The sequence below is a fragment of the Fusarium venenatum genome (genome assembly GCF_020744135.1).
Source record: "Fusarium venenatum strain MPI-CAGE-CH-0201 chromosome Unknown EDB82scaffold_3, whole genome shotgun sequence".
Lineage (NCBI taxonomy): Eukaryota > Fungi > Ascomycota > Sordariomycetes > Hypocreales > Nectriaceae > Fusarium > Fusarium venenatum.
This window is the reverse complement of record NW_027072131.1, coordinates 8,101,044-8,128,738: the sequence shown is the minus strand read 5'-3', so window position 1 is coordinate 8,128,738 and position 27,695 is coordinate 8,101,044. Positions and strand designations below refer to the sequence as shown.

The following is a 27,695-nucleotide window of genomic DNA, read 5'->3' as shown; positions in this document are numbered from 1 at the left end:
TGACGTTACATTTCTGTAAACAAGATGGGATATGAAACATTAGTATATTTATCGGATACAAAAAGAAACAAATGTGATAGATCTCATTGCTCAAGTTTCTTTTCCCATTTTTTTTCATGCTACATTGACGACAACCAATCGAACAGTTTTGTGCCTGACCATCGGGGAGTCGGGCTAGGGTAGCAGAAGAGTTGTAGTCCTAAGTTTTAGGGTACAAAAATAAGTAGTCTAAGAACTATGATACAAGTAGCATAAGTTGATCTAATAATTTCGTCTCTTATGCTCCCAGTTGTCAGTGTTTCTGATACCCCCCAGTCGGATTACACGCCAGTATCAAAATGATGATCAGCTACTGTGTGCTTACCGCTTGGTATTGCAAATGTTACTCAACAGTCATCAGCATGAACACAAACATAACACAAACATGATACAATACCACATGGCAATTTATACACGAAGATACGGTATCATCAGACTCATAAGTAGCGGCCCGTTCCTGTGCGAATGTAACGCAGATGCCCTGGCTAGTAAAGGCTGCATTGTCTTTTGCCACAACCGATCCAATGACTCGGATGCCGACAATGTAATACAATTCTCTTTGTCTCGGACAATCCATCTTTTCGTTTCGCTTACTTTAAAAGTAACTGTATCTACATGATCTGTCCCCTGTGGACGGTCAAGGGTCAGCCTTGTAAAGTGACGATAAACCCACAACGGAGATGTCCATTCTTTCACTTTCCCCCCCTTGAAATCTTGCACTCCCGAACCAAGTAGCTGGACTCGCCTATGTATCGTCAATGCCGTATTATGGAGAGGGATGTTTTACTATTCTCCACGTAAAATCGGAAACACGGTCATTATAAGCCGGAGAGGATATAGCTGACGCAGTCATATCTCATTTATTTGCTTCATGCTGTGGCTCCAAAATGACACTTGGTTGGTCAGGCTCTCGATTTAGAATGTCGCCACGCCGTTTCAAAACTCTGATGATGGCGTCAGTCGGTCAAACGGTTGCAGGTTAAATGTCGCAAACATTGAGACAAACAGAAAAATTTGACTCTTTTTGTCTCTTCTCCCTTTAGTCATGGTAGTTTGCTATTTCTTCATCCAAATGCCATGCCGTGCGCACAGCATTCCCGTCCCCGTGGCACTCAGACATTCACGCCCCTGAGCATTGACTGTTGTGGTCCCTGCATTGATCAGTTTGGGCGTTGTCACAGGGAGGAGACGCCATAAAGTTCAGGGGGGGCCCTGGTCGGTGAGTGGTCTATTGCTGCAAGTCAAACGCCCCCTGATCCGAATCCTGGGGCAGACAATCGACCATCTTTTGGCTGTGATTCGATCATCTTGAGACAAAGGAAAATGTCTCAGTGAGGAATCAAAGATGAGAATGAATTGAATACCATCAAAAAGAAAGGAGGCATTTTTTCCGTAAGATCTTACCTATCAAAACTCACAGATACAGTAGATCCGTGGCCTGTCATCATCTCCTTTTTAGTACATTCGCATCTGAGAGCGGGCCTTTATCGCTTCGGTTGGCGTCATCGCTAGCTCCCTTAACCCCCTGTTCCTGACTCCATTTATCAAGTCTCTTGTCCGTTTACAGTCAAGGATCTTGTTAAAGGAAGCTTGCACGGAAGATTCTCTAGAACCAGGGACATTAGATGCTATGACACTCTAGAACTTACTCCATTTATTTGGGTCGTGACACTTTTGTCAAAAAGTCTAATGCCCCCAGGTTTGCTTTGGCTTGCATTAGTCCCTCATCAAGACTGTCTTGTCTCTCTCCCTCCTTCTCTTGTTTTTTTTTTGTTTCTGTTTCTACTAAAGTACGCCTTTGTACTTTCCTTTTTCTTGGCCCCCTCTCTTACTTTGCTTTATTTCAGCTCGGAATGTTCATATTCACTCACTTTTAATTACTCTACATTACTAAACTTCCTAATCCATTTCCTTCATAACAAGCCGACACCTCTTTTGATGCCGACCTGCCATATGGCGGGTTAAGGTCATCATGGGTTTCTTTAGCAATATTTTTGCTCGCAAGTCGAATGCGAAGAGGGCTTCTATCAAGGGCCAAGGTTACCATTCAACTGTAGCTTCGATTCCTCCAATTCAAGGTATGTCCCCAAATAGATCACCCATACAACCAAGCTAACAAGGATCCAGGAACATATCCAGTCGCTGGAAATGGCCCCAACGTCTTGGACCAACTGCAACGAGCAGTCAGGAAACGCAGCCAAGCTCAACTCTCAAGCACACCACGACATGTCGACTTTGATGATGACTTGAGCGCTGTTCCTCCTATGGTCCCACGATTCCGAGGCATATCCCACTCACGACCAACTACTGCACCAAACCAGGTCGACATCCAGACATCACGACCACTTTCTTTATCACGCAGTATCCGAAGCTCAAATTCAGCCTGGAGCGTCCCGGAAAAACCTGCACGAGGCCGTTCCGAGAGACTACCTCCAGTACCCTCCATCCCGACTCATCACCGGCGCGAGAGTTCCTTCGATTCGTTTCAGCACAAGCGCAATTCCTCCGTCGACATTCTTGATGCGCAGGGCGAACTCAGGCCTTCAAACTTTCGCTCGCGGGTTACAGCCACTGGTGCGCGAGAGTACGGAGAAGACGTTGCCGATAGAAACTTGGGCGACAACGGTCTGAACCTTAAAAGCGCCGCCACAAAAGCACTCTACCGACTCTCTGGAAGTCATCGCTTGGTGTTGCCTACTAACGAGCATGACTACGAAGAAGAAGATGACGATTGCGCGCCTTATCCTGGTGTTCCGCATGGCGATTCAGGCACAAAAAGAGACAATTGGTCCAAGTCTGGTAGTTCATCAGCTTGGAGGAGATCATATTCTGGCTCAGTCGCTAACGATCTATCGAGACCCAGCAAATCACATCTTCGTGAAAAACGGTCCGAGTCTCCCCTGACAACTCTCAAACCAGCGCCATTGTCAAAACAGGACCGGAGGAGATCGTTTAATGCATTCGCTTCTCCACAAGAAGAAGATGATCGTCCAAAACCAAGACCCCTCAGTCTACACCCGTCAATCTCGAGCTTCTCTTATGAAAGACCCCTGTCACCTCCAACTCTATTACCACCCATATCACCACCAGCATCGCCGCCTTCAGTTCAGCGATCCAGACCCAAGACAAGCGAAGGCCAGACTCGGCAAAGGGGTTTTGGTCGCGTCGAGATCGACACCGTTGCAGAAGACGACGAGGATTTTGCGCCATTTCCAAGTGTGCCGTCGCGGTTCAGACTATCCGAGCAACGCTCCACCTCATACCTTGAGTCAAGTTATGGTTACGATCGTCACGATTCGCTTAACGCACGACCTGAATCATATCATGGAGGACTGGCTCTCTCGTTCCCCCGCAACGACATGTCTCAACCTCCACGTCCGTCCAGTTCTTCATCCATGGACAAATCATACAACCGGACCCGCACCATGACTAGCGCTCGCAGCCAGCGCCTAGACAACATCAACGAGCACATCCCTGTGCGAACATCATCTCTATGGAGAGCACAACCCTGTGTCACACCATCGACGATGTCCTCTGGGTTTAGCAATGAATTTCCCAAATCAGTGGGCAACCACACCCCAAGTACATCTATTGATGCATCACTTCCCCCCTCCATCAAAATATATCCTGAGGAGCAGAATAAAACATTGGACGAGATTAGTTATTACAACCCAGGCGATGATGACTTTTCCGCTGATACACTGGTCCCTTCACGGAGGGAAGTCGAGCGGGATCTCGGCCATCCCATGAACGAAGGGATCAACCTAGATCTTTACCTCTCTGATGCAAGCGAGGACTCGGTGGACTCTTTTGTCGCTTGGAAGGAGAAACGTCGCAACGAAGAGGGTCTATTAATGAAGGACCACTACGGTACTAACGGCGCAGCTCTTCCGGGTCTTTTTGAACCTGTTCCTATTTTCAAGGCTGAAATTGAGCCTCCTTCCGTTCCTCAGACCCCGTCTGAGCCCATTGTTTCTAAACGACCCAAAACACCTCTACGACCTAGCACACGGAGTAGCAAGTCCACACCCCAGCGATCACAACAAAAGTCGCGACAGGGCCGTAGCCGCACCAACACACCTCGCCGCATCCCTCAACCATCTACCCTTGACGACCAAGATTCAGATTCCTGGGAAGACGAAGTTCCTTCTGCACCCACAGTTCCTGGTTTCGTCTCACTCGCCGATCTCGGTATCAACATTCGTGATTTAGGATGGGACCAATTCGGCTTGACAGACGCCGACGATGCCAAGGTGGACATGCAGACAGCCATGAAACTTCGCAAGGCGATGAAAAACAAGAGAAGACAGCAGAAGGAAGAGGAAGAGGCATATGCGACTGATGTAGAGGACCATTGAATGAGATATGAACCAGCGAATGGAGTTATAGGATGGAATACGACGACATTTGATGGGGGTTTCTTTTGTATACTGGATTTTGGCGTTCAGGATAGCACGTCTTCGTACGGCAGCATTTTGGACATATGCGGATTTGATAGCACACTCGATACCAATTCAATCTTTTTTTTGTTCCTACCAATGTCTTTCTTGATCTGGTTATCCTTGATGTTGCAATGCCCCCTGTCCAATGTTTGCGAGATCGGCATGTTGTAGACCATGACCGTTTCCGCAGCGACAGAAATACACGCCTAGATGCCCAACGCCAAGAATGATTATTGACATGGAATTAAAATTAAATCATGAAAAAGACAAAAGCACTGGCAGTTTTCGACATCGCGCAATATCTTGCTTATGTAAAAGTCGATGATTCTGTTCTTACTATATATACCCTGTAGATTATGCATACTCCATACCAAGTTATTAGCAGCCTCTATAGCTCAGTGGTAGAGCGTCGCACTCGTAATGCGAAGGTCCATCGTTCAATCCGGTGTCGAGGCATGGATAGCAATATCTTTTTGTCTTTTGTCACTTTGCTTTTTACACATTAACCTGTTATGCTTTTTTGTTTTCGGCTCAAATCCTAGTTGTCCCGAACCTTCTTATTACTTGAACACAAGATTGTTGATATAGATGCCACCAAACCTTGTGTGGTTGTTGCTGGACTCCGACCGCAATGTTTTTTCTGGACCAATTACTGACGCCAACTTATTCCATTTTTATTTTATGTAAGTATTGCAGATTACTGGGAATGCAATTTCATTGAACAATAGCTACTAACATTATCTTATAGACAAGTTGTCGTACTTACGCTATTTACTCAATTGCTGTTATGACAATAAATGTGCACTGTACACCCACATTAACCTAGACAGCCGTTCCATGGCCTATCCCATCCATCTTCATCGCTTTAGAATCACAATTACAGCCAAACATCTTCTTTATCGCGACCACATCTCCACCATACTCCTCCAACATCTTAAGTACCTCCTTCGCAGCAGCAATCTTGCTGTACCGTCCACTCTTTGATACATGACTCGTGATGATCTTTTGGTGCACCAGAAATCCCGTCATCATATCACTTTCTTTCAAAACTGCCATACCACGCTCAACTTCAGGGACTATAGGTTCCGACACCATGGTGAAATTCATACACCCAATCTCCTGCTGCATCATCTTGGTAAGGCGTGTATAAGGGTGTTTCTTTGCAAAGGTGTCATAGAGAGACATGTCTTCAAAGTACGGGAGGATAAGCTTGGTAAAGAAACGCTCAACGACAGAATAGTCGAATTGAGAATCCACAAACATGGCCCCGATAAGTGCCTCGATGGAATCTGCGTACGCTTTTGGTGGCGGTGTTGCGTTGATCCAAAAGTCCATACGCATCGGAGTTCCTTCTTCGTCTGCTTCTTCGCGAGCTGTCTCCTCAGCCATCTTAAGCTCGAGCACATAATCACGAATTGCCTTAAGAAACTGCGAAGTGTTGAACAGAAGATGATGGTGTAGATTAAGCTTGACACAGAGACAACCAAAAAATTGATTTGAGGCCATCGCCATCTTGTGCTCAGTCAACCATTGAGGATCCGCGAGAGGGAACTTATGGTAGAGATGGTCGACGATAGCCATGTCGATGAGGGCATCACCTAGAAACTCAAGGCGCTGGTAGTTCGGAACGTCCCCCGAATACGTGTAGGAGGGATGTGTGAATGCGCTCTGGAGTAGCGGAGCAGACTTGAATTCGTACCCAATAGCATCTGCCACTTTCTGCACAAGTCTACGTTGGTTGGCGTTTGACTTGGCTTTCTGCCAACCTGGGACCTTGAAAGATGCGTAATACTCATCATACGCCAACATAGTATGATGCTTTGCGTTGCACATCCGCGTCACAGCTTTGACAGCCATGTTCAAGTTGTCATCCTTGCTCGAGAGGTAAGCAGCACCAATGAGAGCTTCACAAACATCCGCGATACTCTTGTCAGCTAGCCGTTGCCGCGTTGTTGTCTTGAGAGCTTTGCCTTTTCTGAGCGTGAGATCAGGGTACCAAGTTCTTCTGTCGAATGCCAAGGACCGTATGTACTCTGGAAGCTTGCAATCTACGGCCGTGTTGAATAGATTGTTGTTGCAGATGAGAAGCATGCGCTCTACATGGTATATGCATTCGTTACTCTTGGGCTTGAGTACGAAGATGGCGATTGTAGTGGCCATTTTGAGAAAAGAGTCTCCAAGAAATTCCAGCCGTTCGTAGTTGGAACCCATGCCAGCTTGGAAATTGATCTGTTGCTTGCCATGATCCTCAGTATTGTCGCTGTCTTTGGTCATCGCTTCGAGTGCCAGTGTTGGCGGAATGGAGAGGTCGAAAAGTTCACACGCATCGAGAGCGATCAGAGCAGAATCGATTCTGTGGATGATTGCCGGGAACTTGAGTGCCATGGAAACGACGTCCATCGGGATCTGCGTTTGTTAGATAGGTAAATCTTGTAGTAGGTTCCCAACTTACAGGTGATACATTGAGAGGTTCTAAAATGACGAAGCAATCTTTGTTGATTTGTTCGTCAACTTGAAACTCATCCAACAAATTACGTCGCAATGAAAGAAGCTCAGCTTTGACAACTGGTTGATCATCTCGCCACTGGGCCGCCAGTCGAGACTTGGCAAAAAGACTGTTGCTGTACTGCTTGATAGTTTGTTCCACAGTCCTGTAAGCACGACTTCTCGACTCGGGTACACCATCTGGTGTAGGATCGGAAGGCTTCTTCGATTTGTCAATGCCCTTGAGTATAAGCTTGCGTCCTCCGTCATATGGATCAACAACAAGCTTGTCCATAAAGAACTCGTCGGGCGCGTTCTCCCATTCGAGAGTGTCGTGATCTTTGACAAAGTAGACAGTATCCCAGTCAATTTGTGGGATTTGGCCCAGATTGGTGTCTTTTGCTGAAGGGGCAAGAAGATATGGGAATTGGTCACAAGTGGCCTCGAACTCTTTGCTGAAAATGTCAGCAAATAGTTTGAATGTGAAAGTAGTCAATCCTTCAGCTTTCTTGGTCGTGATGTCCAAAGGTTCTTGAAAACATGCCACTTTCACGATAGCTGAGCGTCCATTGCCGAGGAACAAAGGGATTGAAGGCAGTCCTGGGAGTGGACTTCGCGAAAGAAGAATCAATGGTCTGTCTTCTCCTCCATTCTCGCCTCCAAGATAAATCTTTGTTGGGAAAAACTGTGTCCATTCTCCTCGGATACTCCAAATGTTTGGTCTCAGGCGCATGTCATGCTCAGCCTTCTTGTTTGGACTGATTCCCACACGAGCATTGCGCATTGCGTGGGCACGTTTTACGAAAGTAGGCTGAAGATGGTGATCGATGTGTTTGCCTTTGATGAGCTTAATGCAAGTCTCAAAAGCCGCAGAACATTTTGCCAGAAGTTTGCTTCGTTGTGGGAAACCTATTTGGGTGATGATAGGGGAACTTGGCGGTAGATTAACAGCCGCCGTGAAAAATGTTCCCTCCCTGTAGATGTAATATTCGGCTTTACTAAAACCGTTTTCCGCTGTACCCAAGGATGAAATGAATCGAGACAGTATTTGAAGGCTGGAAGGGAATGTAAGCCGTGCGCCGGTGTCGGATAACTCGTACACATTGTAGTGTATTTGCTGGATCTGTTTTTCCGTCTCCTCGTCGAACACATCGTCTTGAAGCTTTCGTTCGCTTGGTAGTCTCATACAGAACTCTCGAAGAGCTGTGGCGTCTCTGGCTGCTTGCTTCAGACTGCGGATCTGTTTTATGTTGCCGTCCTCCAACATGGTGATGTACCGTGAAGATTTGTGTCTGGCACGCCCTTTTGATTGAATATACTGAATAACAGAATTGTAGAGGTCGAATCGAATAACAAGATCACAATCGGGAACGTCAATTCCCTCCTCTGCCACCGATGTTGCAAAGAGGCAATTGGTGATACCGTCCCTGAAGTTCTTGAGTGTCGAACATTGCTTTCGCAGGGTCATATTGCCAAGGTTGGTACCGCTGGATTGGTGTCCAACCTACTGTGGTTAGGTACTGCCGTTGAAAGCCGAGGAGAACTTACCATGTATGAAGCATTCATTCCGGGAATTGCCATTGAAGCCTGGTTATAAAGATCCGAGAGTAGGCAAGCAGTGTATCTCTGATCAACAAAGACGATGCAGCGCTGCGTGAAATCGGTTGTAAAAGCATGAACCAAGATCTTGTGCAGACATTTCACTTTGTTTGATAATTTCTGCGATTCAGGACTGATGGTGCCAAACTCATGAGCCGCGACGAGCTTTTGAACCTCCTTGACAGTTTCTACTGCTTTCTCTGCTCGTGCTAATACCTTTTCTCCAGTCCCGAAAAAGGCCAGGCGAGTTCTGTCGGCAAGTCGCCTGATCTCTATCTCGTCAATCGAGATTTGCCAGTACCGATCCGCACACCAGGGTCCTAGGATTGAAGAGGCCTCTTTGGTAAAATCGAGAGATGCCTTGAATTCTTTATTTCGTGATACTAGCTTAGAGACCGACTCCCAGAGCTGCGTCTTGGTCTCGTCCGGTAATCCAAGTGTGTCGTACTTGACTGTCTCTTCAACATGAACTTGAAACTTGGCCAAGTCTTTCATATTTTTGTCGGAAAGTGTTGCGATCTCGCTGTCAAGGGTTTTCTCAAGTTCAAGTGTCAGTTCCACAACATCTCCGGCTCTGGAATCCACAGGGGAAGCGGTCATTCCAAAAATGCGAGGTCGTTTAGTCTTGTCGGTCGAGTAATAATATCGTCGCATGATTTCAGCGTAAGAATGCTTCTTCTTTGCATGATGGGCTTCATCGAAGATGAGGAGATTGATTCGTTCCATGGTAATGAAGGCGTTGTTGAGACAGTCGAGCAAGATGTCAGCAGTGCAGACCACAACCATATTTGAGGCAAACTGAGTATCCCAGTATTTCTTGTCCTTCTTCAGGGCGGTGGTGTCCCCTGTGAAAATGGCAGTCGAGTGACCGCCGAGATGATTATCGAGGACACGATGTTGTTGCTCACAGAGGGCTACCTTTTCTACCAAGAAAAAAGCCACCTTTCTCGGATTTCCAAGGGCACAGGATTCCACTTCCTCGCGGAGGTAGTGTCGTAGCAACAAGACGGCGATGAATGTTTTACCAGAACCTGTGCTTGTTAGTGGAAAAGACCAATGATGCAACAATGCGCGAACGGTAGTTAGAAAGATATACTTGTAGGTAAAACCACGATGAGATTCTTCTCCTTGGCCTTTTCGAAGAGCTCTGTCTGATAATCTCGCGGGGCATTGATGGTTTCCTCTTGCCTCGGTTTCTCAGGATGCGCTTCTCGCGCGAATGCATCCAAAATTTGTTGGTTTCGGCGCTTCCTCTCTGTAATCTTTCGAGGCTTTGAAGGCCTCACGGTGAGACGATACTGGACGATCTCGTCCTCACTGTCGGTAGAGTCGTTATCCATGTTGAGGTTTAATGAAGAAAGAAGAAGGAAGAAAAAAAAAAAGAGCAGATGGCGGGAGTGGAAGTTGGGAAAAGGGAAGGATTTCGAGCGGATAGATGCATTAGTGCTACAGCTAGCAAACGGAAGGCACTGCGAGGCAACAGCACCCAACAATCAAGTGATCAAACATGAAACATACGATAACAAACATAATTTAGGCACAAGCAGTTAAGATGGCGATTCACTGTCAGGATATCAATGCCCTGATGCGTGGATATTAGAGGTTACAGTGTGGTCGATTATGAGGAGAGCGCTCACAACAAACCTAGGACCAGACTCAGCAGAGGAAAGAATAATGAGTATTTGTAAATCCTTATGACCTTACCGGGCCCAAATCATAGTCGCGATGTCGATGTCATATTGCCGTACTATCTGAACTAATAACCCTAGCCTTATGACCAGGCAATATACAAGGCAATTCTGATATAGCTATAGCCAGATCATCAGGGGCTTGTACGCAAGCCAAGTCTACTTCCAATCTATCCATAGATTTATACGGGGTAGGGTTGGCTTTGCGTACAGGGCTCCGACGACTTGGCTATAGCTGTACTGGAACTGTCCTGTGTATTACCTAGTTGTAGGGCTAGGGACATTGGGTCGATGGTATGACGATAGGAAATCGATGTCGTGACTATGATCTGGGTAGATCAGTTGAATATTTGGGGCGGGAAGACTCGCTTTATATACCTTTCATTCTGATCTAGAGTTTTGTTGAAATCTTGTTTGAAAGTATAGCCTTGTGGTCCTGTGATGTTATTTTTTTACTGAAAGCTTATTATAAAGTATCCTCAGGGTATCAGAAAAATTGAACGCTGGAAGCACAAGAGACGAAATTAGTAGTCACTTTATGCTGCTTAGACTACGGTTCTTAGACTACTTATCTTTATACCCTAAGACTTAGGAGGCCTTTTTTTCTGCTACCCACTGGAGTATATTGTTTCTTCTTGAAATGGTGGAATGTCTTGTCACATCGTAAATGACCTCACTGAACGTTATATCATTCGACTTATTGTTGCACTCCCCTAGTGTACCAAGGCTCGTGAGGTATACATCAGGGATCTCAGCCATCCATGGTTGTGAGCCAAATCGGCATCGAAGTTACAAGCATCGCCAGATGATGTATCGGCATTAGATTTAATCTTTCAGTCCTTATAGTAACTGGTGCTACGACTTGTGGAATCGCTTGTGTTATGCAAGTTCCCATGCTCATTTTGCTATTTGCTACCTGCTACCTAGAAGAAGCCAATCCAGCAAATGCTATCACCAACAGACAATCCAACCCCACGAAATCGTGTTTGTAAATACAACATAACGTACAACCTCACTCAGAGGTACCTTGTCCCAATATATGCAACGCATAATCCGCCTCAAAAGCCGCCCCTGCATACTCAGCCCTCTCCGCTTTCCAAGCAAACTCAGCTCTGTCAGCATACTGCTTTCCACACCGTTTGATCTTGGAAAACTCCAAAGTGAGCTTATTCGGATCAACAATGTTGTTAGGAGTTCCAGTTGTCGTGGCATCGACACCCCTCTTGGCGCTGCGAATAGCTGTTTGGGCGAAACGCGCATGTGTTGATACCGAAGCGTATGTCGCATATCTGGCAGAAACTGCATGTTTCGATCTCGGGATAGGTGCGCGCGTAGGGGTAGCATGATCTTGCCTGGGTATTGTAACTTCAAGCTCTGGGTTGCTGGGCTCGGTTGGGGTGGGCGTTTGGGATGGCCTGATGGTGAGCTCGATACGGCCAGAGGAAGGAGGGCCGCTGCTGGGGGTATTGTCTCCCGTGTGATCCTTTGTTGGTGTCTTCTTCTGTGCGTCAAAAGAGGCCTGCATGCTACTCTCTCCGGATCCAGTATCAGCCTGACCTCCATGACCTTGAAGCCCTTCAACCTTCTTTGGGGTCACATTGTCATTCTTCCTGACAGCCGGTTTCCTGGGTCGGCCGACCTTCCTGGTAGAGGTAGCCTTCTTCCTCGGGGGCTTCCTCGATGACTTCTTCTTTGGACAGTACTCTTCATCTTTTTCGGGTTCTGGAAGGGGGATATCGCTGATGTCCATCGCAGCCTCGTCATCACTATCACTGGAGGAACTTTTCTCTTCTTGGTTATTCTTTGTGAGAAAGCCGTTATACTTCTCGAGCATCTGACGGAGTTGCTTAGAAGGTGTTGGCGGTTCGTCCCGTTCGTGTAATTGGCCTGGTGAGGGGACAGAAACGGTGTACTCAACAGAAGGAGCATTGACGACACGATTCAGTCCGGACTCGCGATAATACCCTGTCTCGTTTCGGCCATCCTGAGGCCTACCTACTGTTTGTAGACCAGGACTGAACTGCCCGCTCTCAGCGATTTGAGTAAAGGCTCTCCCTCTCGCGCACAAGGCATCATGCCTCATCAATTGCTGTTCAGTCAAACCCTCATCTTGACTCATGGTACCTCCAAAGACTTCGCCAACGGGGTCTTCGTCGCTGAAGCCAATAATGCCTGGCACATGTTTCGCATAAAAGGGAAAGCCCTTAGGACGATACGAGGAGTGAACAGGGAGAAGACCTCTTTCTTCTTCCAAATGAGTGGATACAAGGTTGGATGCATAAGTGCCTTGCACAATTCCGTAACTCTCAGGTGCTGTCCTGTGTATAGCAATTCTCAGGAGTTGCTGGTGAGCGGGTATTGCCATCAGGCCATGCGGTTCTGGTATGAGCGACAACAAAGGAGTTTCAGGGCAGAGAAGACTTTCGGGGTCTGCCTCCTTATCGGTTGCCTCCGGATCGACAGGTTGTTTGCTGATGTGTGATGTTTGATCGTTGTCGGTGGGTTTGCTCTCAGACATATCTGAATCCTGACCATCATCGTTGGTTGGACCAAAAAGGGTGATCTTCGTAAAAGGGTTTCTTAACCCAGATTTTGGTTTTGAATCCTCCTGTGGTAGAGATCTCATTATGACTTTCCCAACTCCTTCAGGGTTTAGCCATCGCAGTCCAACTGAAGCCAAGATTTGTTGCTTGTCAATGACCTCTTGGATGAAATCCCACTCAATGTCCAAGCGTAAGAAACCGGACAGTTTTTCGTTCGTAAATGCTTTAAATTCCTCAAGTACTCCAGGGCGACCTAGACTCAATAAGAAATCGGCCCCTTTTTCTTCATCTTGTTGAGTCATCTGTTCGGTGTAAAGAAGTGGGCGATACTGCTGTAGAAGCTCAGCAACAGTCTGCCTCTTCTCCAATGCATACTGCAGAAGTGCAGCATGAGGAATCCGCTCAACATTCTCTTTCCAAGTTTCCCAGAAAAGATGCTGGCGGATATATTGTTCAATAAATTCATGGACTTGGCGGTGTCCAAGGTGCAAGATTAAAGTGACAATCTTTGCGAAACGGTCTGTCTTGTTGAGAATCCATAGAATAACCCACTTGACACCCCATGAGAGGTCGTTCTAAGTCTCTACATGGTTGTTCAAGCTCTCGTTGCGTTGTGTCAGGCCGTCGCTGCCTGTGTTCGCCTCGGCGAGGGTATTCTATACCCATTCGACGTCTGATCGAAACAGCGATTTGGCCATAGCCACTTCTTCATCAGTAAGATCATCATGCTTTTCCGGCACTTGTCTCAGGGTATCCTCAGCCTCCATGATCCGCCTTTCTATTGCCTTTTCTTGCATTTCCATGAAATAGTGCATGCGGGCGACAGCTCTGTAGTCGATAGGTCGCCCGTTTCTGACAGGTGCCCCGGGTCCATGGGCTCCTGGATTCAGATGCGGATTAGAACAATCAAACCGTTGTTGGAAACCTTGGCTATAGAATGCAAGGTTTCTTTGTTGTTCAAGTTTAGATGCACTTGGTGGAAGTCCACCAGTGGCCTGCTCCCTGCCGGGACGTTGAAGATCAAACGGGCCAGGGGGCAAGGGAGGCATGAAAGGCATGGGAGCCGTGGGAGAAAAAGGTCGCCGATGTGTATTTTGAGCGTTAGTGATCATATTTTGACTTTCGTGCCCGTTCAACCACCGCGACGCGTCTGGTACAGGTGGTGGTGGTGGCAAATTCCCGTTCGCGTTTATCAGGACCTGTGGGTTAATCTGAGTTGACAGATTCGCCCCAGGCTGCGGGTGTTTGCGCGGTCGCCCTCTAGGTCTCTTGACAGGAGGATTGATATCTCCAGCATCAGATCTCTTAGGCCGTTGTGCGTATGAAGAGGCCGGGGGCAACCCACAATGACGGACCAAGCTATCCTGATGGTGTGTCTGCAACATGAATTTCTCAAACTGTCTGGGTGAATACCGTTTCTCTACTGGAATATAAAACATACGGCGTACCCTCTCATCATTAGAGAGGTCTCCTGGCTGTGTCTGAGGGGCACTGGGAGGAAGTGCTGTGCCAGGGTTCGCTGGTCTCCTGTTGTCTGGTTGTGGTTGAGGGATGCTAGGAGGAAGTGTTGGTTCCGAGCGCGCTCGTTTCTTTCCATTTTTCATGGGAGGGTTCTGCTCAGGTTCCTGTGTCTCAGTACTCTCAATCACTTTCTCTTCTGGTTTAGACTGCATGTGGGCATCCTGCGAAGTATCAACTTCTCGTATAGCCGGATGGTAAACGGCTGGCCCGAACCATAGTTGACCGTCGTCCGATGTATCATTGTCCGTATCACCCCAGTTCAAAAACTGAAAATATTCCATCGAGGGAGACCAGCTGGTGATAGTGTTGATCCAATTTGTTAGTGTCGCGAAGTTGAGTCGCGAGCCTGAGTTGAGTTTGGAGAAGACAGGTATGCAAACGCGAAAGTCGATATGGAGAAGTAACTCCCGTGTCGAATACCTGCCGGAAGGCCTGCGGAGGCAAGAAAGACAAGTGAAGTGATAAGTTTGAGTACAAAAGGAGTGGCAATGTTGAGGATACGTAGAGTGATAAGGTTGAGGTGATTCCTAACTTGAGGTGGTGACTCAAATCGTGGTTGTGGGCTGTAAACACTCGAGAAAGGTATCGCGACCAAACATGCGAGCCCCCAGGAAACGCCCTCGTTGCAATCGAATTCCTTTATAGATTTGTTGAGTATACGATTGACATCCTGTTCAAGTCGGGTAGCAGTGAAGAAAAGGAGTTGAGGTTTGTCGTCAAACAGGTCTGAGTGGGCTTGTCAGGTATAACAGTGACGATAGAGCCAATGAATCTCCACCTACTTGCAATACAGCATTGTCCGAAATTTGAAGGGCAAGACAAGGAAGTAGGCAGTGTTTGAATGTGAGTGAAGGCTGTAATGGAGTGAATGCGCGCAAGTGCAACTCCTGAGAACAGAGAATAGGCAGGAGAGGAGTGATGCGCTCTTGATGCAAGGAACAGCAGAAGAGAAGTAAACACGACAGACCTGTTTGAATTGCGATCATTGTTTCGTCGCGTGTGTGAGTGTCGCGACATATTGAATTCCTGATCCTTTGCTCGCACTGCCAGCCATCTGGCAACGCACTCACACGCCCAATCTAACTAACTTCGCAAATATCGACCAAAGTTTAACCACAACAACAATCACTAGGTTACCAAGTGATAAATTGCATACATTGACAAAGGTCAGTTAACTCAATTAAAAACTTTATGATAAACACTCGAGGGAATAAACACTCGCTGCATTCAGGCTGTCATTTCAATGTTTGGTCAATTCCTATCTTATGCCAGACCGCAACATGAATCCCTCCCATCTTAAACGAATACACACAAATCGTAAAATCAATATAAATTACAAAATCGTTGACACCCAACACCAGCACTAATCATAGGGTATCTTCCGTGCCCCAACGCCATGCATGCTATGTCTGTTCTACTCATGCCAGAGTATCAGAAGTATCCATCATCCCTTTACATATCGACAAAGGGAGCAAAAGTGCTACGTCCCTCAAACCGGTCCCGATCTACATCCATAGGCATGTCGTTTGAATCAGATTCATCGTCGTGATAGTAGTCGTCAATCTGTCGCTTCGCCTGTGGCACGCTCTGAGGCGTGTTGGCCACCTGGGCACGTGCACGGGTAAGATCCTCCCAGCTCTGGAGCTTGCGTTTCATATCCTCGTCGAAAGTGCAGCAGAATCGTGAAATGCCAATGAATTGAAGGACGGTGACCATGTCCTTTCCAAAAACTGCCATGATGTACGCCGCCGCGAGAACTGCTGAGCGGTCGTTTCCGGTCTCGCAGGTGAACAGTACCTTGCCGCGGGTGAAATTGCTGCTGTCGACTATCGTGGAACCGCCATTGGTGATCTCTTGAACCTGGCGGTGGTAGATTGAGAGAAGATGGTGGTTGATGGTGCGAACGGCGTGAGAAAAGTTTGAGATGAGTTCCGCGCAGCCTCCGATATTGACGTATTGCAAGGTGATGCCAAGAGCTGCAGCCGCTTTCTCAACACTATTGAGCTTGGTGTTCCCCATGCGAACGTCCCTGGCCACCAAAATCATGGTGATTCCCGTGCGACGAAGCCAGTCATGATCCCTCGCGACGCAGTTGGGTCCGAGATACAAAAAATCGGTCAGCTCCTGAGCCTCGCGGCGCTTTTCGTAAGACCAGTCGAAAGTGCGGTCGGTCGCGGTCTGCTTCATGTTGCGAGTGATGATCAGAACATCTTCAGCCGTCAACTGAGCCGGGTCAACGTTTTCGAAAGAAGGCACCAGGTTTGGAGTGATGATGTTCCCGCAGTGTCCGGTGGAAGGAATGTGAATAAAAGGCGGACTGGGTGCTCGATGCGAGTAAGGAGCAGATGGCATGGTGTTGCCGACAATGGATGGGGGGTTACCGATCTCATCCTCCATTGTGAGAAAAGTGTCGTTAGAGTACGAAAAGCCGGAATATTTGTTTGAGATACAAGTACAAGACGTATGCAAGGAAGCGTCTGTCGGGTGATACAACAAAGGCCTTGAATGAGTTCCTGTGATAATTAAATCAAGGTCCAAGATTCTTTTGTCAGCGTGAAATGCGATGGGACGGGACCTAAGGAGTGGAGCTGATGTTAAGGCAGCTGGCCCCGAACCTTTTTGATCAGCTCCCCCACTTTGTAGGCTGCCACCCACTAGACAGGGCAATAGGCAGGGGTTGAGTTAGTGAATGACGTTGATCTTGGTCCAGGGTCCAGGCTCCCGCTCTTTCTCCCTACAAGGCTCAGCTTTAAGTTACTATTAAAGGTAGGGCTCGAAGAATTAATCTCACTGACAATGTCACCAAAACTTAATCTCATCATGTCTCAAGGACCAACACACATCATGAAACAAATGCACGTGCAATTCGAGTTAATATTGTACAAACTTGGTGATACAACGTTTCTAATAATAAAGTTACATCCAGAGTATTCTCTATGCAGGTCCCAATCCAACGCCAAGCATCATTATGCCATGCATTTCCATCTTTCCCCTGCAGTACTACTATACATTTTTTCATTCATAATCATCCAGACGTTGGAGCAGGTCCTCTCGTGTCCAAGTCGCCAATTGGCGTGTCATCTGACTCGGTTTCTTCTACACCCTTATCACCAACCTCTCCCAACTCCTCCTGCGCTTCAATCCTCCTCTGAGCTTCCGCTCTAACCTTTCGTCGGAAGCTGGATAGATGACCCTCTGTAAAGTCCAGTCTCTCCAGTGTACTTATTAGCTTCTCCTCGACGAGCGATCGGACGTGGAACGCCAAAGATTGGTCTCGGAACATGCCGCTGAAACGATACGACAGCCAAATGTACTGGTTGATGGCTTGGTGGAGGGATTCGAGTCTGTGGAGATATTCCATGGATGTTCCCTTAAAGGTCTTCAAGTCAATGTCCAGATTCTCGATGGGAATTTCCTTGATGTCGAGAAGTTCACCGCTGCCATTCTTGGCAACGATGTTGGCGAGTGCACGAAGAACCGGTACTGCATTCTGAGCGCGTGTGGCAATGGGCAGGTTGGTAAAGGTGAGTCGATCGTAGATAGTCAAGGGGATATCTTGAATGTGGTCGGCAACCTCGAGCTTTTCAGCAGGCACATGAAGTCTGAACATATTGCTCACAGATGCCAACTCTCGAATTCGCATAAGAATGAACGACAGGGGCGTCTCCTTGGGGAAGTATGTTGAGAAACGCTCAACAACAGCAGCGGGGGGCGTGATGTAGGCATACTCGATATCATCAACATCAGCTTTGAAAGCCTGATGGACCAACTTGAGATCTGGGCTATCCATGGTTGTGACGTAGCCAACCTTGCGTATCTCTGTGACTGTGTCATCTGTTCCCTCAGTGGCATTACGAGCAGTCTTGTATCTACCTGCTCGACCACCAATCTGCTTCAGCTCGGGGTACGAGAGCATTCTGTTCTGGCTACCGTCGTACTTGGCAACTGTCTCGAGAATAACTCGTCGAATCTCGAGATTCAGACCCATACCAATAGCGTCACTGGCCACAATAAAGTCGTAGTCGTTATCGGGGTCGTTGAATAGAGCTGCCTGCTGAACGCGCACCTCGGGGGGCAAAGATCCGTAAATGATGGCACATCGTCGTCCTGTCTTAGCCTCAATCGTTCGCTTCAGGGCGTGGAGGTTCATGCGACTAAAAGCAACAACAGCGTCGCCCTTCTCAAGTTTGCCGTAATCGCCGTGGAGAGAATCGTTCATGGCTTCCAGGGGACTCAGACGTTCGTATCGATGCACGATACACTTGTCGCCAATAGATGCGCAGATTTTCTCAATCAACTTAACAGTTCGCTCCTCACCACAAAGATGGACCTCCTTGGCTTGAACACCCAACAAAGCTGTCGCCCAACCTTGTCCTCTGTCTTCATCTGCAATCATTTGGATCTCATCAATGACGGCTACATCGTATTGTTCGTTCACAGGAACCATTTCGACCGTACAGCTGGTAAAGTACGTATCCGTATCTGAGGGTACCCGTACTTCCTCTCCTGTTAGCAGCGCGCATGGCAGACCCTTGGCTATTAAACGCTGGTAGACCTCGTTCGCCAACAGACGCAAGGGTCCAGCATAGACTCCACGCTTTGAATTCTCCAGAGCCTTAAGCGCTCTGTACGTCTTGCCAGAATTTGTCGGTCCAACGTGAACATGAATTGTTCGCTGCATCGCTCTGGTCGCAGGGAACCATTCGTAGGGAAATCGAAAGTCCAGTAATCGCTTATGACTTTCTTCCAGACCCTTTGAGAGTTTCTGTTTCATCATGAATGACTGGAAGGAGTACTGAAGTTCGCTGGTAAGACCTTTAAGATCTTTATGAAGGAATGCATCACGGAGATTCCAGAATAAAGGATTTTTGGCGCGGTCCGTAACATTCTGCTCAGCCAGATCGAAAGCTCCGTCAATCACATTCATAAACTCATGACCTTGTCGATGAAACTCATCCTCCCCGACACCCGCAATAGACACTGTCGTGTTGCTTATGTTTTCAAGCACTTTTTGGAACCTCGCAAAACAAGTTGATCGGAACATGCCATGGCGACCATTAGCATTGTTGCCATTGGTAAGTCTTAGTCTTGATGCTGGATCTTGGCCCTGGCCCAACTAAAAAAAATTGTTAGTATTGCAATTCCTGAACAGGGGGGAGAACAACATACTAAGCCACCTCTTGAACCACCTAATTTCTTCCCTAAGAATTTCTTAGGGTTAGGCTTGCCTTTTGTCGGTTGTCTCTCAAGTCGAGGTGTCGTAGAAAGCGACCTCGTTGAAATGGACAAAGGAATAAGAGGAGCTCGCACAGCTCCTGTCCGGAGCAGATACCTCATGATGAAAAACTCAAAAGTGAGCTCAACATGCTCCCCTGGAAAAAGACAGAACTAGAGAAAAAAACGACAAAAGATTGTCTCACTCTTCGAATACACTGAGTGTCGCCATCATGTTCAATCTCAGTCTCAAAATTTCCATTGAGCCCGGGCCATTATTTTGCCGAATCCGCTGCGACCACTTCGAAGTGGGGTTGAGATCAGCTTTGGATGACAGAAATGATCGGCATTTTGTCTGGCCAGCAGAACCTTCTAGTGGCCAATTCCTTTTGTCATACCTGCTTGAGGTGTGTTTTGCAGTTGACCCACTTGTACCTTGGTGAGCATGACGATGAGACGCCTGGCCACCAGAATCTGAGGCGTCATTGTAGTGAGTGACATTAGCTTCTAAACTCCCCCCATCTTTAGTACTCGATCCATCACCAAAAACCTCAACCAGCTGCGAAATCAACACAATTCCATCGCATCAAATCGCCCATCATGGCGTCATCATCAACTCCATCAACTCCCCTTCTCTAGTTCGTCCAACATCACCATTCAAAAGTCAACAAATATTAATACTTTACAGCTCATGTATCGCCCACAACACTACCATCCTCTCAGAATGCACAACTTCAGCTTCGTCGCAGACTTCATCTCTCGCCTCCCTCATCCTTCCTAAAATCGAACACACAAACCCTCAAAAGCTCACCTACACCCATGGCCAGCACCAGATCCACTACGTCGCCGAGTCTCCATCCGAGCACCGAGACTACCCATCCGCCGGCGGTCTCACGTTCCTCGTCATCGCCGACTCGTCGCTCGGCCGTCGCGTCCCTTTCGGTTACCTCTTCGAGATCCGCAAGCGCTTCCTTCAGCAATTCCCTGAGAGTAGTGATTTCTCCGACATGCCCAACTACGGCGCTGCCTCCTTCAATTCGGAGCTCAAGTCCCTCATGGTAGACTACGGTACCACGAGCGGCGGCCGCGACGACGCCATCGGAAACGCCAAGCGAGAAATTGATGACGTTAGGGGAATAATGACAAAGAACATTGAGAGTTTGCTCGAGCGCGGCGAGCGCCTTGACTTGCTGGTCGACAAGACCGATCGCTTGGGCGGTAGCGCGCACGAGTTTCGCGTGCGCAGTCGCGGTCTGAAGCGCAAGATGTGGTGGAAGAATGTCAAACTGATGGGACTACTGAGTCTTGTGATATTCCTCATTATCATGGCGATTGTCATTGCGGTCAAGAATGGATCCTAAGGTAAAATAGGGTGTGATTGTTATCCTGAGCTCTTGAGCGTCGAGCCATTCCTTTTCGATTTTCTTTCTCTCTCGAAGCTATCTGTATTTCCTAAGGCGAACTGATGGGATTAACCCAGGCAAAAGGGTATAATTAAGCAACAAGATCCTCTTTCATCAATATGACTAATACCCCGAATATCATTTTTTTTGTGTTCGTAATCGTGAAAAATTGTCGTAGCTTCCCACCTCCATCAATCCCTAGATTCACTCCGTTTCGATTTGTCGCTGTGTCGTATTTCATCATGCATTGGCGTGCAAAGCATCGGTTTTGTCTCCGGTCCGATAACAGAAAAGATGGCCTCTTGGCTTTAGGGAATGACCTAAAATCATAGCCTAAATAGCATAAGACGATCTGCTAATTTCGTCCCTTATGCTCAAACGGCCATGGTACCTTGAGGCCAGTCCATCACAACTTTGGTTTCCTTCTCTCACTCTCCTGATAAACATAACCCTGCGTAACAGGATTAACCAACGATCCCACCGCCAAAGTCGCCGGCGCCCTTCGAAATCTGTCTGTAAAAAAGGCGGGATGTATTGATGATGCGCATGGCTGTTGTTGTCTGAGCGGTGGTTGCAATGCGACAAGTGTCGCTGGAGGACATGAAGAGCCCATTTGGTTGATGCAGCTTGATGAAAAGCAAAGGATGACGAAAACAGGAATTATCACATTCTCTAGACTTGGTTGGAGAGGGGAGGTAGCATTATAAGAAAGACTGGTTGTACTTTGATCCTTGTTCAGGCGCCGAGGTCATGTTGATCAAGCTTCTCCACATGCTTCGGTAATCACTCCGATGACCTTAAATTCAGTGTTCAATGGCGGTGTCTCGGGTTATCAGCCGCGGGATCATGACGAAGACAAAAATGATAAAAACAATACTCGTTCAATCATGCTAAAATACTACTACTATAATGATACCTGCGTAATGCGCATGCTCAGCATTCTATGCTCCCATCCCATAACTCCACTGGTATTCCCAACATGTCAAACATGTACATTTACAAAAGAAACTTCAACGCCGCCATTGTTCCATCGGATTCTCCCTCTCTTCCTCTGCCGTAGGCAAAAATTCTGGCTGATAATCATCGTGGCTCGCCCGGCCTGCTCTTCTCTCACGTACTCTCTCACTCTCAGGAGCTGCTTCTGGGCTAACCCTCTCTTCTGCCTCGGCGTCGCCTTCTTCAGCGTCTTTGCCATCACCAAATACCTTGTCCACATTGCCATCCTTTTCGATGCGTTGCATCAGATCTTGATCCGAGGGGAAGTAAACTCTTCGAACGGCCTGGACTACCAGTTCAATGACAATGAGTGTGATAAGCTCAAGCAGAACAATTGTCCACCATTGAAGTGTACGACCAAAATTGTCAATGAAAGCATCTCGGACAATATAAGGTCCAAAGCTGATGGGCTTGATACCGGAAAGAGCCAGCATCCACAAGAACCAACCAGCAACAGATATCAGACAACCGCCAAAGGTAATGACTGTCTTGGTGTGAACTTCAAGAATTCTACCAAAGATTAGCGCACGCCTTGTCATGGGACGAAAAGAAACTTACAAGAGTTTGATGTTGATGAAAATAACAGCAACAGTGAAACTGACCATGCCCATAGCGAAAATACTAGTATCCTCGTCATAGAAAGTCTTATCGTAGACGCACCACGTGAAATACCAGATTATGAAGCTGCCCGCAACACCCATGATCATCCATGCAAAGTACTGAGAGAATCGAAAGCCAAGGTTGAGCTGACCGAACGTATATAGCTCAGGTACCTTCATCAGAGTCTTGGCCTGTAAATCCTTCTCGAAAATACCAAGAAGGATAACAGGAAGTGACGTGAAAGCACTATTGAACACAGTCAAACTCCATGACTCGTAGAGCGACGTTCCAGTATATCCCGTATAGCGCTGGTAATGAGCTTGCACGATGAAGAACAGGATTTCCTTCCAAAATGTGGCGAGCACATATTTGCCAGTTCTCATATAATTCCATCGACCGTGGACAAAGAGCAACTTCTGCAAGAACCGGAACTGTGCAATTGAATAATCTGAGATTCGAGCAGCTTGTAGTCCTTCGCGACCAGAGATACCGATACCAACATGGGAGGCTTGAATCATGCCGATATCGTTTGCGCCGTCGCCAATTGCTAGAGTCATACTCTTTGGCACATATCTTCTGATCGAACGCACCAGGTTTGTCTTTTGCGAGGGCGAAGCTCGACAGCAGATGACAGAGTCAACACGCACGACAAGATCATAAAAGAGGAGAGACAGCTCGTCATCTTCGTCAATCTTGGCAAGCGTTTGACCATCAACAACGACCACAGAGTGTGGGACCATGCCTCGACTAACATCATTCAGAGTCATGGTAATAGTCTCCTTCAATTCACCCAGAGTCGCGTCCAACACATAAACCTCTGACCATGGTTTGCATACACGAGCAGAGTGACCAATGTTGATAGCTGTCTCTCGCTTGTCGCCCGTGAGCATCCACACTTTGATGTTGGCTCGGCGCAGCTTGTCGATGGTGTCCGGAACTCCCTCCTGCAGCTTGTCTTCAATTGCGGTCGCACCAGCTAGCTCAAACTTTTGTTCGATGAGCTCTCCCGCAGCTTCAATCCTCTCCTGGCGATCGACCAAGCTAGTCTCGGCTTCCCTGTACTTGGCCTTCCATTGAGCATAGGAATCCTCGTCAATGTAACGGTAGGCATACAAAAAAGTACGAAGACCCTCGCTGGCAAAATCGTCGACGTGTTGGAAACACTTCTCAAACACAGCACCTTCGTTCGACGCCAAAGACTCATCAATCTTGCTGTCGGCATCGTCAAATGATGGCATGTGACCAAGGCTCTGTCTGGGACTTATCGGGCTCATCATGTCTGTCGAGGCGCGAGGTGAGCGGGCAAGCTGCTGAGACAAGCGCTTAAGATCAGTGGAACGACGTCCCAAGCTGAGCCTAAGCCCATCCCGGTTGGATGATGATTCTGCCCTGGAGAAACCAAAACTGTTGCGGGGGCTTCCGCGTGGGCTTCCATAAGGGCTGATGCTTTGCTGCGTGCTCATTCGTCGCAAAGCTTGATCTTGTCGAGAAAGTCTTCGCTGGCTCGTACGACGACCGATATCTCTCGCTTTTTCCTCAGCAAGGTTGCTCAACTTCAAACGCTGCATGATAACATTGTCGGCTCCTTTGCAAAAGACACAGATACGTCCATCAGGCATACGAATGATGATCGACATTCTCTTTCTCTTACTGCTGAACTCGATCACGTCCAGTACCTGGTAGGATTCAGTATGAAGGGAGCCATCTATGTCCCGAGTTTCCAACTTGATAGCTTGTGCAGGTCTGTCAATTACCAAGAATCCCAGATCTCTGGCAGCTTCCACAAGAGCAAGCTCATCGGGCGAGGCGGCTTGAAAATCGATGTCGCCTTTGTCAGTCTTTTCAGGGAGACAAGTGTGACAGAGCGCAATACACAATAGAAAGTGTTTGGCTTTTCGAGAGAATGTAGTGTTGGGTTTTCTCTGGATATAGTCGAGCAAATCCTCAGTTTTCATGTCGGTATTTTGAGCAGTGTTGACAGTCGATTGCCAATGGCTCGCTGATATGGTTCTTGTAGGCTGTGGTCTTTCGAGTCCAGCACCGTCGTCATATTGTCCGTCGACAGTTATGGTAGGCACCGCGCTTCTAGTTGCTGACAGACTTCCCATCTTTGACTTTCCCTTCTTTGGTCGCTCCGACTCCTCTATCCGTCTGCGCATCTCCTCTTGGTCTCTTTGCACATCCATGTCATGCAGACAAGCAACGCCAGCTACCGACAATTTGCGGAAGCGCATGATGTTTTCTGTGAGCGTTCCTGTCTTGTCGGAAAAGACATAGCTAACCTGACCCAGATTTTCAAGAATGGTAGTCGTGTTGGCCACCATGGGGGTATCAGATATCGGGTCGTACATGTCTTCATCCTGGAGAAGAAGGAGCTGACCCAGCTTGATGATTTCAAGACTGATGTACAGCGATAATGGGATCAGTGTGTTAAACATGATGATGAAACCAAAGAAAATTTCCTTAAATGGAATCTCGCCATTCCAGAAGCCGCGGCGCACAATGTACCAAGCAAAGTTTTCAGTGCGATCTCGCCACAGGTAATAGCCGATAGTCAGACCCATGGTGAGCATGAGAACAATAAAAATCTGCACCATAATCATCTTATTAATGACGGATTGCATAGCAGGTTTCTTCGCCCGCACGTTCTTGTTTGCGTTCATGCGAATCTTGCACTCTTCACCGGTATTGACAATAATACCAAGCGCTTCGGCTGTGTTGCGAAGAGTAGAACCTCGATAGACAACATTGTTCATAGAGAGGGGTAGAGTCTCGCCATCAACAGTTACGCGGCCATCATAGCTGTAAAGGTCCAGGTTGGGGTTTTCGGAGATGACAGTAGCTTGTGTTGCTCGCAGTCCCTCCATGGTGTTGCACCGCTCAGCAAGCAAAGGGCATGCTTGCTTACTCTTGAGGTTCGTCTCGCCATCAAGAGCCATTGTATCAATGTATGCGATACCATTGGGACCTGTGGCGTGCAAAAGCACAATGTCAGCCGGGACGGCATCATCACGGCGCAACCGGATGACATCGCCCACGCGAACGTGTTGCCATTGAACTGAGGTCCAGTCTCCATTAGTTCCGACCTTTTTTGCACCTGCGGCTCCCGCTTCAAGATCGTCAAGCATGTGTTCTTCACCACTCGATCCCTTTTCCTTCCTCCTCTTCATCTTCTCAGCATGGCGTACGCGACCCTTTTCAGTGGCTGCGGCTCGATCCGTTAAAACCCAAGCCTCGCTGCGGTTCTCCACACGATCAAGCCTGTAACGCCTATAATCGTCGTAACCTTCCTTGGCCATACTGAATGCGACAAATACACCCAAAGGCGCTATCGTGGTCCATCGTCCAACTGTACTTAGGCCAGGAATCATCTGAATCGTTCCCACAACAAGGAAATAAAAGTTTCCGAGCTTGCTGAACTGAAAGATGAGCTGTTTAGGGAAGAAATCATAGATGGTATACCGGCTCGACCGGATGAAGTTACTGATGTAAGGCTTCCCTGCGCGCTCATCGATAAGTCCATTAGCGTTCCGCTGTGCAGGGTTTAGAGGGACATGACGACCATCAGGTAGAGGCTGAAGAGGTTTTTGGCGAAGTATTGTTTCGACAATGACTTTTTGGTGGAATTCTCCAAGTTGTTTGCGCGTGCGTTCTTTCCATGTCGGCTTTGCGCTTGGTCCAATTCTTTTCTCGCGCCTTTGACGAAGGTACTTTTTGATGTCGGCTCGCACCGAAGACTTTTCGCCTGAAGAATTGCCATTGAATGCGACATTGCGAGTCTTGTCGACAGGCGAAATGTCGGTTCGGTCGCCATAATCGGGAGGACCCGAAAGGTCAGTAGACAATTCGGTTCTCGAGGGAATTGGTCGCAATTCGTATGGTCCGCTTGCTCGTCGATGTGCGCCATCTTCGGGACGTCGGGACCGAGACCTCGAAGCAGATCTCACATTGGTATCATCGGCAGAAGATCGACGCGGCGGACGATCATTGTTAGGATCAGTGTAAGAACGTCGTGTATTTCGCGGTCGAGAGAAATTGGTCGATGTTCGCGGGTATCGTTCGTCAAGTGCAGCAAGATCGCGAGCTACGTCGTCATCATCGTTATTTCCGGGCTGTGGCGGGCGTCGTCCGTTGTTGTCGCTGGGGTAGGGAGCCATGTTAAGGCCGTTGAAACGGTTGGAGCATCTGGAATAGGCGTAGCGAAGGGTGGAGAGATCGTAGATTGATGCCGGTTTCAGCTAGAGTAATGATGTAGTGTGTCGTATTGGTGCTTCGAACTGTAAGCCGAAAGCTCGAATAAAAAAAAGAGAGTAAGAAAAAGAGTAATAGCTTGGGGAGGATGAGATTATGTGGATGTTTTGGCAGGATTGAGCTGGTTGGGCTGAGCTGGGGTAATCAGACTAACGGGATCGTATACAGCCCGAAGCGGCGATTACTGATTACATGCAGCCCGTAGCCTTAGTTAGTACCAGCACAGTTTATAAGCAAGCAATACATGCCAGCCTTGGAATCCATTTAATTGTCTTGGATTAAAACAGCCATCTATCAACTACTAAATACCTATTGAACTGCCATTACAAAGACAATTCTTTACTGTCCGGACAGTCGGAGAATATTCTCATCCCGTATCCTCGTCGCGAATCATATGGGCAACGTGTTGAGGCGCAGCAAATCTACAATCGTCAGCCCAAAAACAACCAAATCAAATCCTCGCAGTATGTAACAGGGCCCTTGATAACGGACAATGCGCTGTAACGCATAAGACACGCCTGATTGGCACGGTATGGTCCAGCCAAGTCGCTAACTAATACCTTAATTAACGCCACCAAGCAACAAAATAAGCTCTAGTTCTCCAAGTTCCGAGAAATGGGGAAATAACCGTTTCAATGCTGTTGAAAGCAATCTCGGGAGATGCCAATTTGACCTTCAGACTTTGTATCTTGTAAATGATAGGATCTACATACACTTTGATCAACATGTCTCTCAAAGCTGACCAACACATCACACATGCAACGTAGATCCAATCATCTCTGTTCCTCCGCCTCGAAACATACGTATGTCTATTCACAGCCACTGACGATAATAGACCTTGCCGCTTTCTGACATGCATGTACGGATACGCGTGGGAGTCGACGAAGCGGCGGGCACATAGGCGATACGCTTTCA

At 47.7% G+C, this 27,695-nt stretch overlaps 7 protein-coding genes and 1 non-coding gene across 8 annotated transcripts; 3 read left to right on the top strand and 5 right to left on the bottom strand.

The window, feature by feature from the left end:
• Nucleotides 1–1,681: 1,681 nt before the first annotated feature.
• EDB82DRAFT_284134 (uncharacterized protein) lies at nucleotides 1,682–4,410 on the top strand. Its single transcript, XM_025729227.2, has 2 exons — nucleotides 1,682–2,117; nucleotides 2,167–4,410. The coding sequence occupies exons 1-2, from the start codon at nucleotides 2,012–2,014 to the stop codon at nucleotides 4,395–4,397; spliced, it is 2,337 nt and encodes a 778-aa protein (XP_025583515.1). The 5' UTR covers nucleotides 1,682–2,011; the 3' UTR covers nucleotides 4,398–4,410.
• Nucleotides 4,411–4,865: 455 nt separating this feature from the next.
• Nucleotides 4,866–4,937, top strand: EDB82DRAFT_t202. The gene has a single exon. It is a non-coding gene; the product is annotated as a tRNA-Thr (tRNA).
• Nucleotides 4,938–5,208: 271 nt separating this feature from the next.
• On the bottom strand, nucleotides 5,209–9,904 carry EDB82DRAFT_540032 (uncharacterized protein; the record flags this gene model as incomplete). The annotated part of the gene is made up of 4 exons (XM_025729228.2): nucleotides 5,209–6,887; nucleotides 6,934–8,469; nucleotides 8,514–9,595; nucleotides 9,661–9,904. 4 exons carry the CDS (start codon nucleotides 9,902–9,904, stop codon nucleotides 5,304–5,306), a joined length of 4,446 nt encoding a protein of 1,481 aa, XP_025583516.2. The 3' UTR covers nucleotides 5,209–5,303.
• Nucleotides 9,905–11,184: 1,280 nt separating this feature from the next.
• Nucleotides 11,185–13,370, bottom strand: EDB82DRAFT_560412 (uncharacterized protein; the record flags this gene model as incomplete). The annotated part of the gene is made up of 1 exon (XM_025729229.2): nucleotides 11,185–13,370. A coding segment is annotated over one exon (2,106 nt), but the record flags the coding sequence as incomplete, so codon positions are not given.
• A 2,165-nt stretch (nucleotides 13,371–15,535) lies between these two features.
• Nucleotides 15,536–16,963, bottom strand: EDB82DRAFT_510827 (protein-tyrosine phosphatase-like protein). The gene has a single exon (XM_025729230.2). It carries the CDS (start codon nucleotides 16,711–16,713, stop codon nucleotides 15,769–15,771), a length of 945 nt encoding a protein of 314 aa, XP_025583518.1. The 5' UTR covers nucleotides 16,714–16,963; the 3' UTR covers nucleotides 15,536–15,768.
• A 160-nt stretch (nucleotides 16,964–17,123) lies between these two features.
• EDB82DRAFT_510826 (P-loop containing nucleoside triphosphate hydrolase protein) lies at nucleotides 17,124–19,753 on the bottom strand. The gene is made up of 2 exons (XM_025729231.2): nucleotides 19,486–19,753; nucleotides 17,124–19,432 (listed from the first exon to the last, which is right to left on the bottom strand). Exons 1-2 carry the CDS (start codon nucleotides 19,651–19,653, stop codon nucleotides 17,342–17,344), a joined length of 2,259 nt encoding a protein of 752 aa, XP_025583519.1. The 5' UTR covers nucleotides 19,654–19,753; the 3' UTR covers nucleotides 17,124–17,341.
• Nucleotides 19,754–20,130: 377 nt separating this feature from the next.
• Nucleotides 20,131–20,891, top strand: EDB82DRAFT_434166 (synaptobrevin-domain-containing protein; the record flags this gene model as incomplete). Its single annotated transcript, XM_025729232.1, has 2 exons — nucleotides 20,131–20,168; nucleotides 20,219–20,891. The coding sequence occupies 2 exons, from the start codon at nucleotides 20,131–20,133 to the stop codon at nucleotides 20,889–20,891; spliced, it is 711 nt and encodes a 236-aa protein (XP_025583520.1).
• Nucleotides 20,892–21,789: 898 nt separating this feature from the next.
• EDB82DRAFT_510822 (uncharacterized protein) lies at nucleotides 21,790–27,014 on the bottom strand. The gene is made up of 2 exons (XM_025729234.2): nucleotides 22,488–27,014; nucleotides 21,790–22,439 (listed from the first exon to the last, which is right to left on the bottom strand). Exons 1-2 carry the CDS (start codon nucleotides 26,684–26,686, stop codon nucleotides 21,944–21,946), a joined length of 4,695 nt encoding a protein of 1,564 aa, XP_025583521.1. The 5' UTR covers nucleotides 26,687–27,014; the 3' UTR covers nucleotides 21,790–21,943.
• Nucleotides 27,015–27,695: the final 681 nt, after the last annotated feature.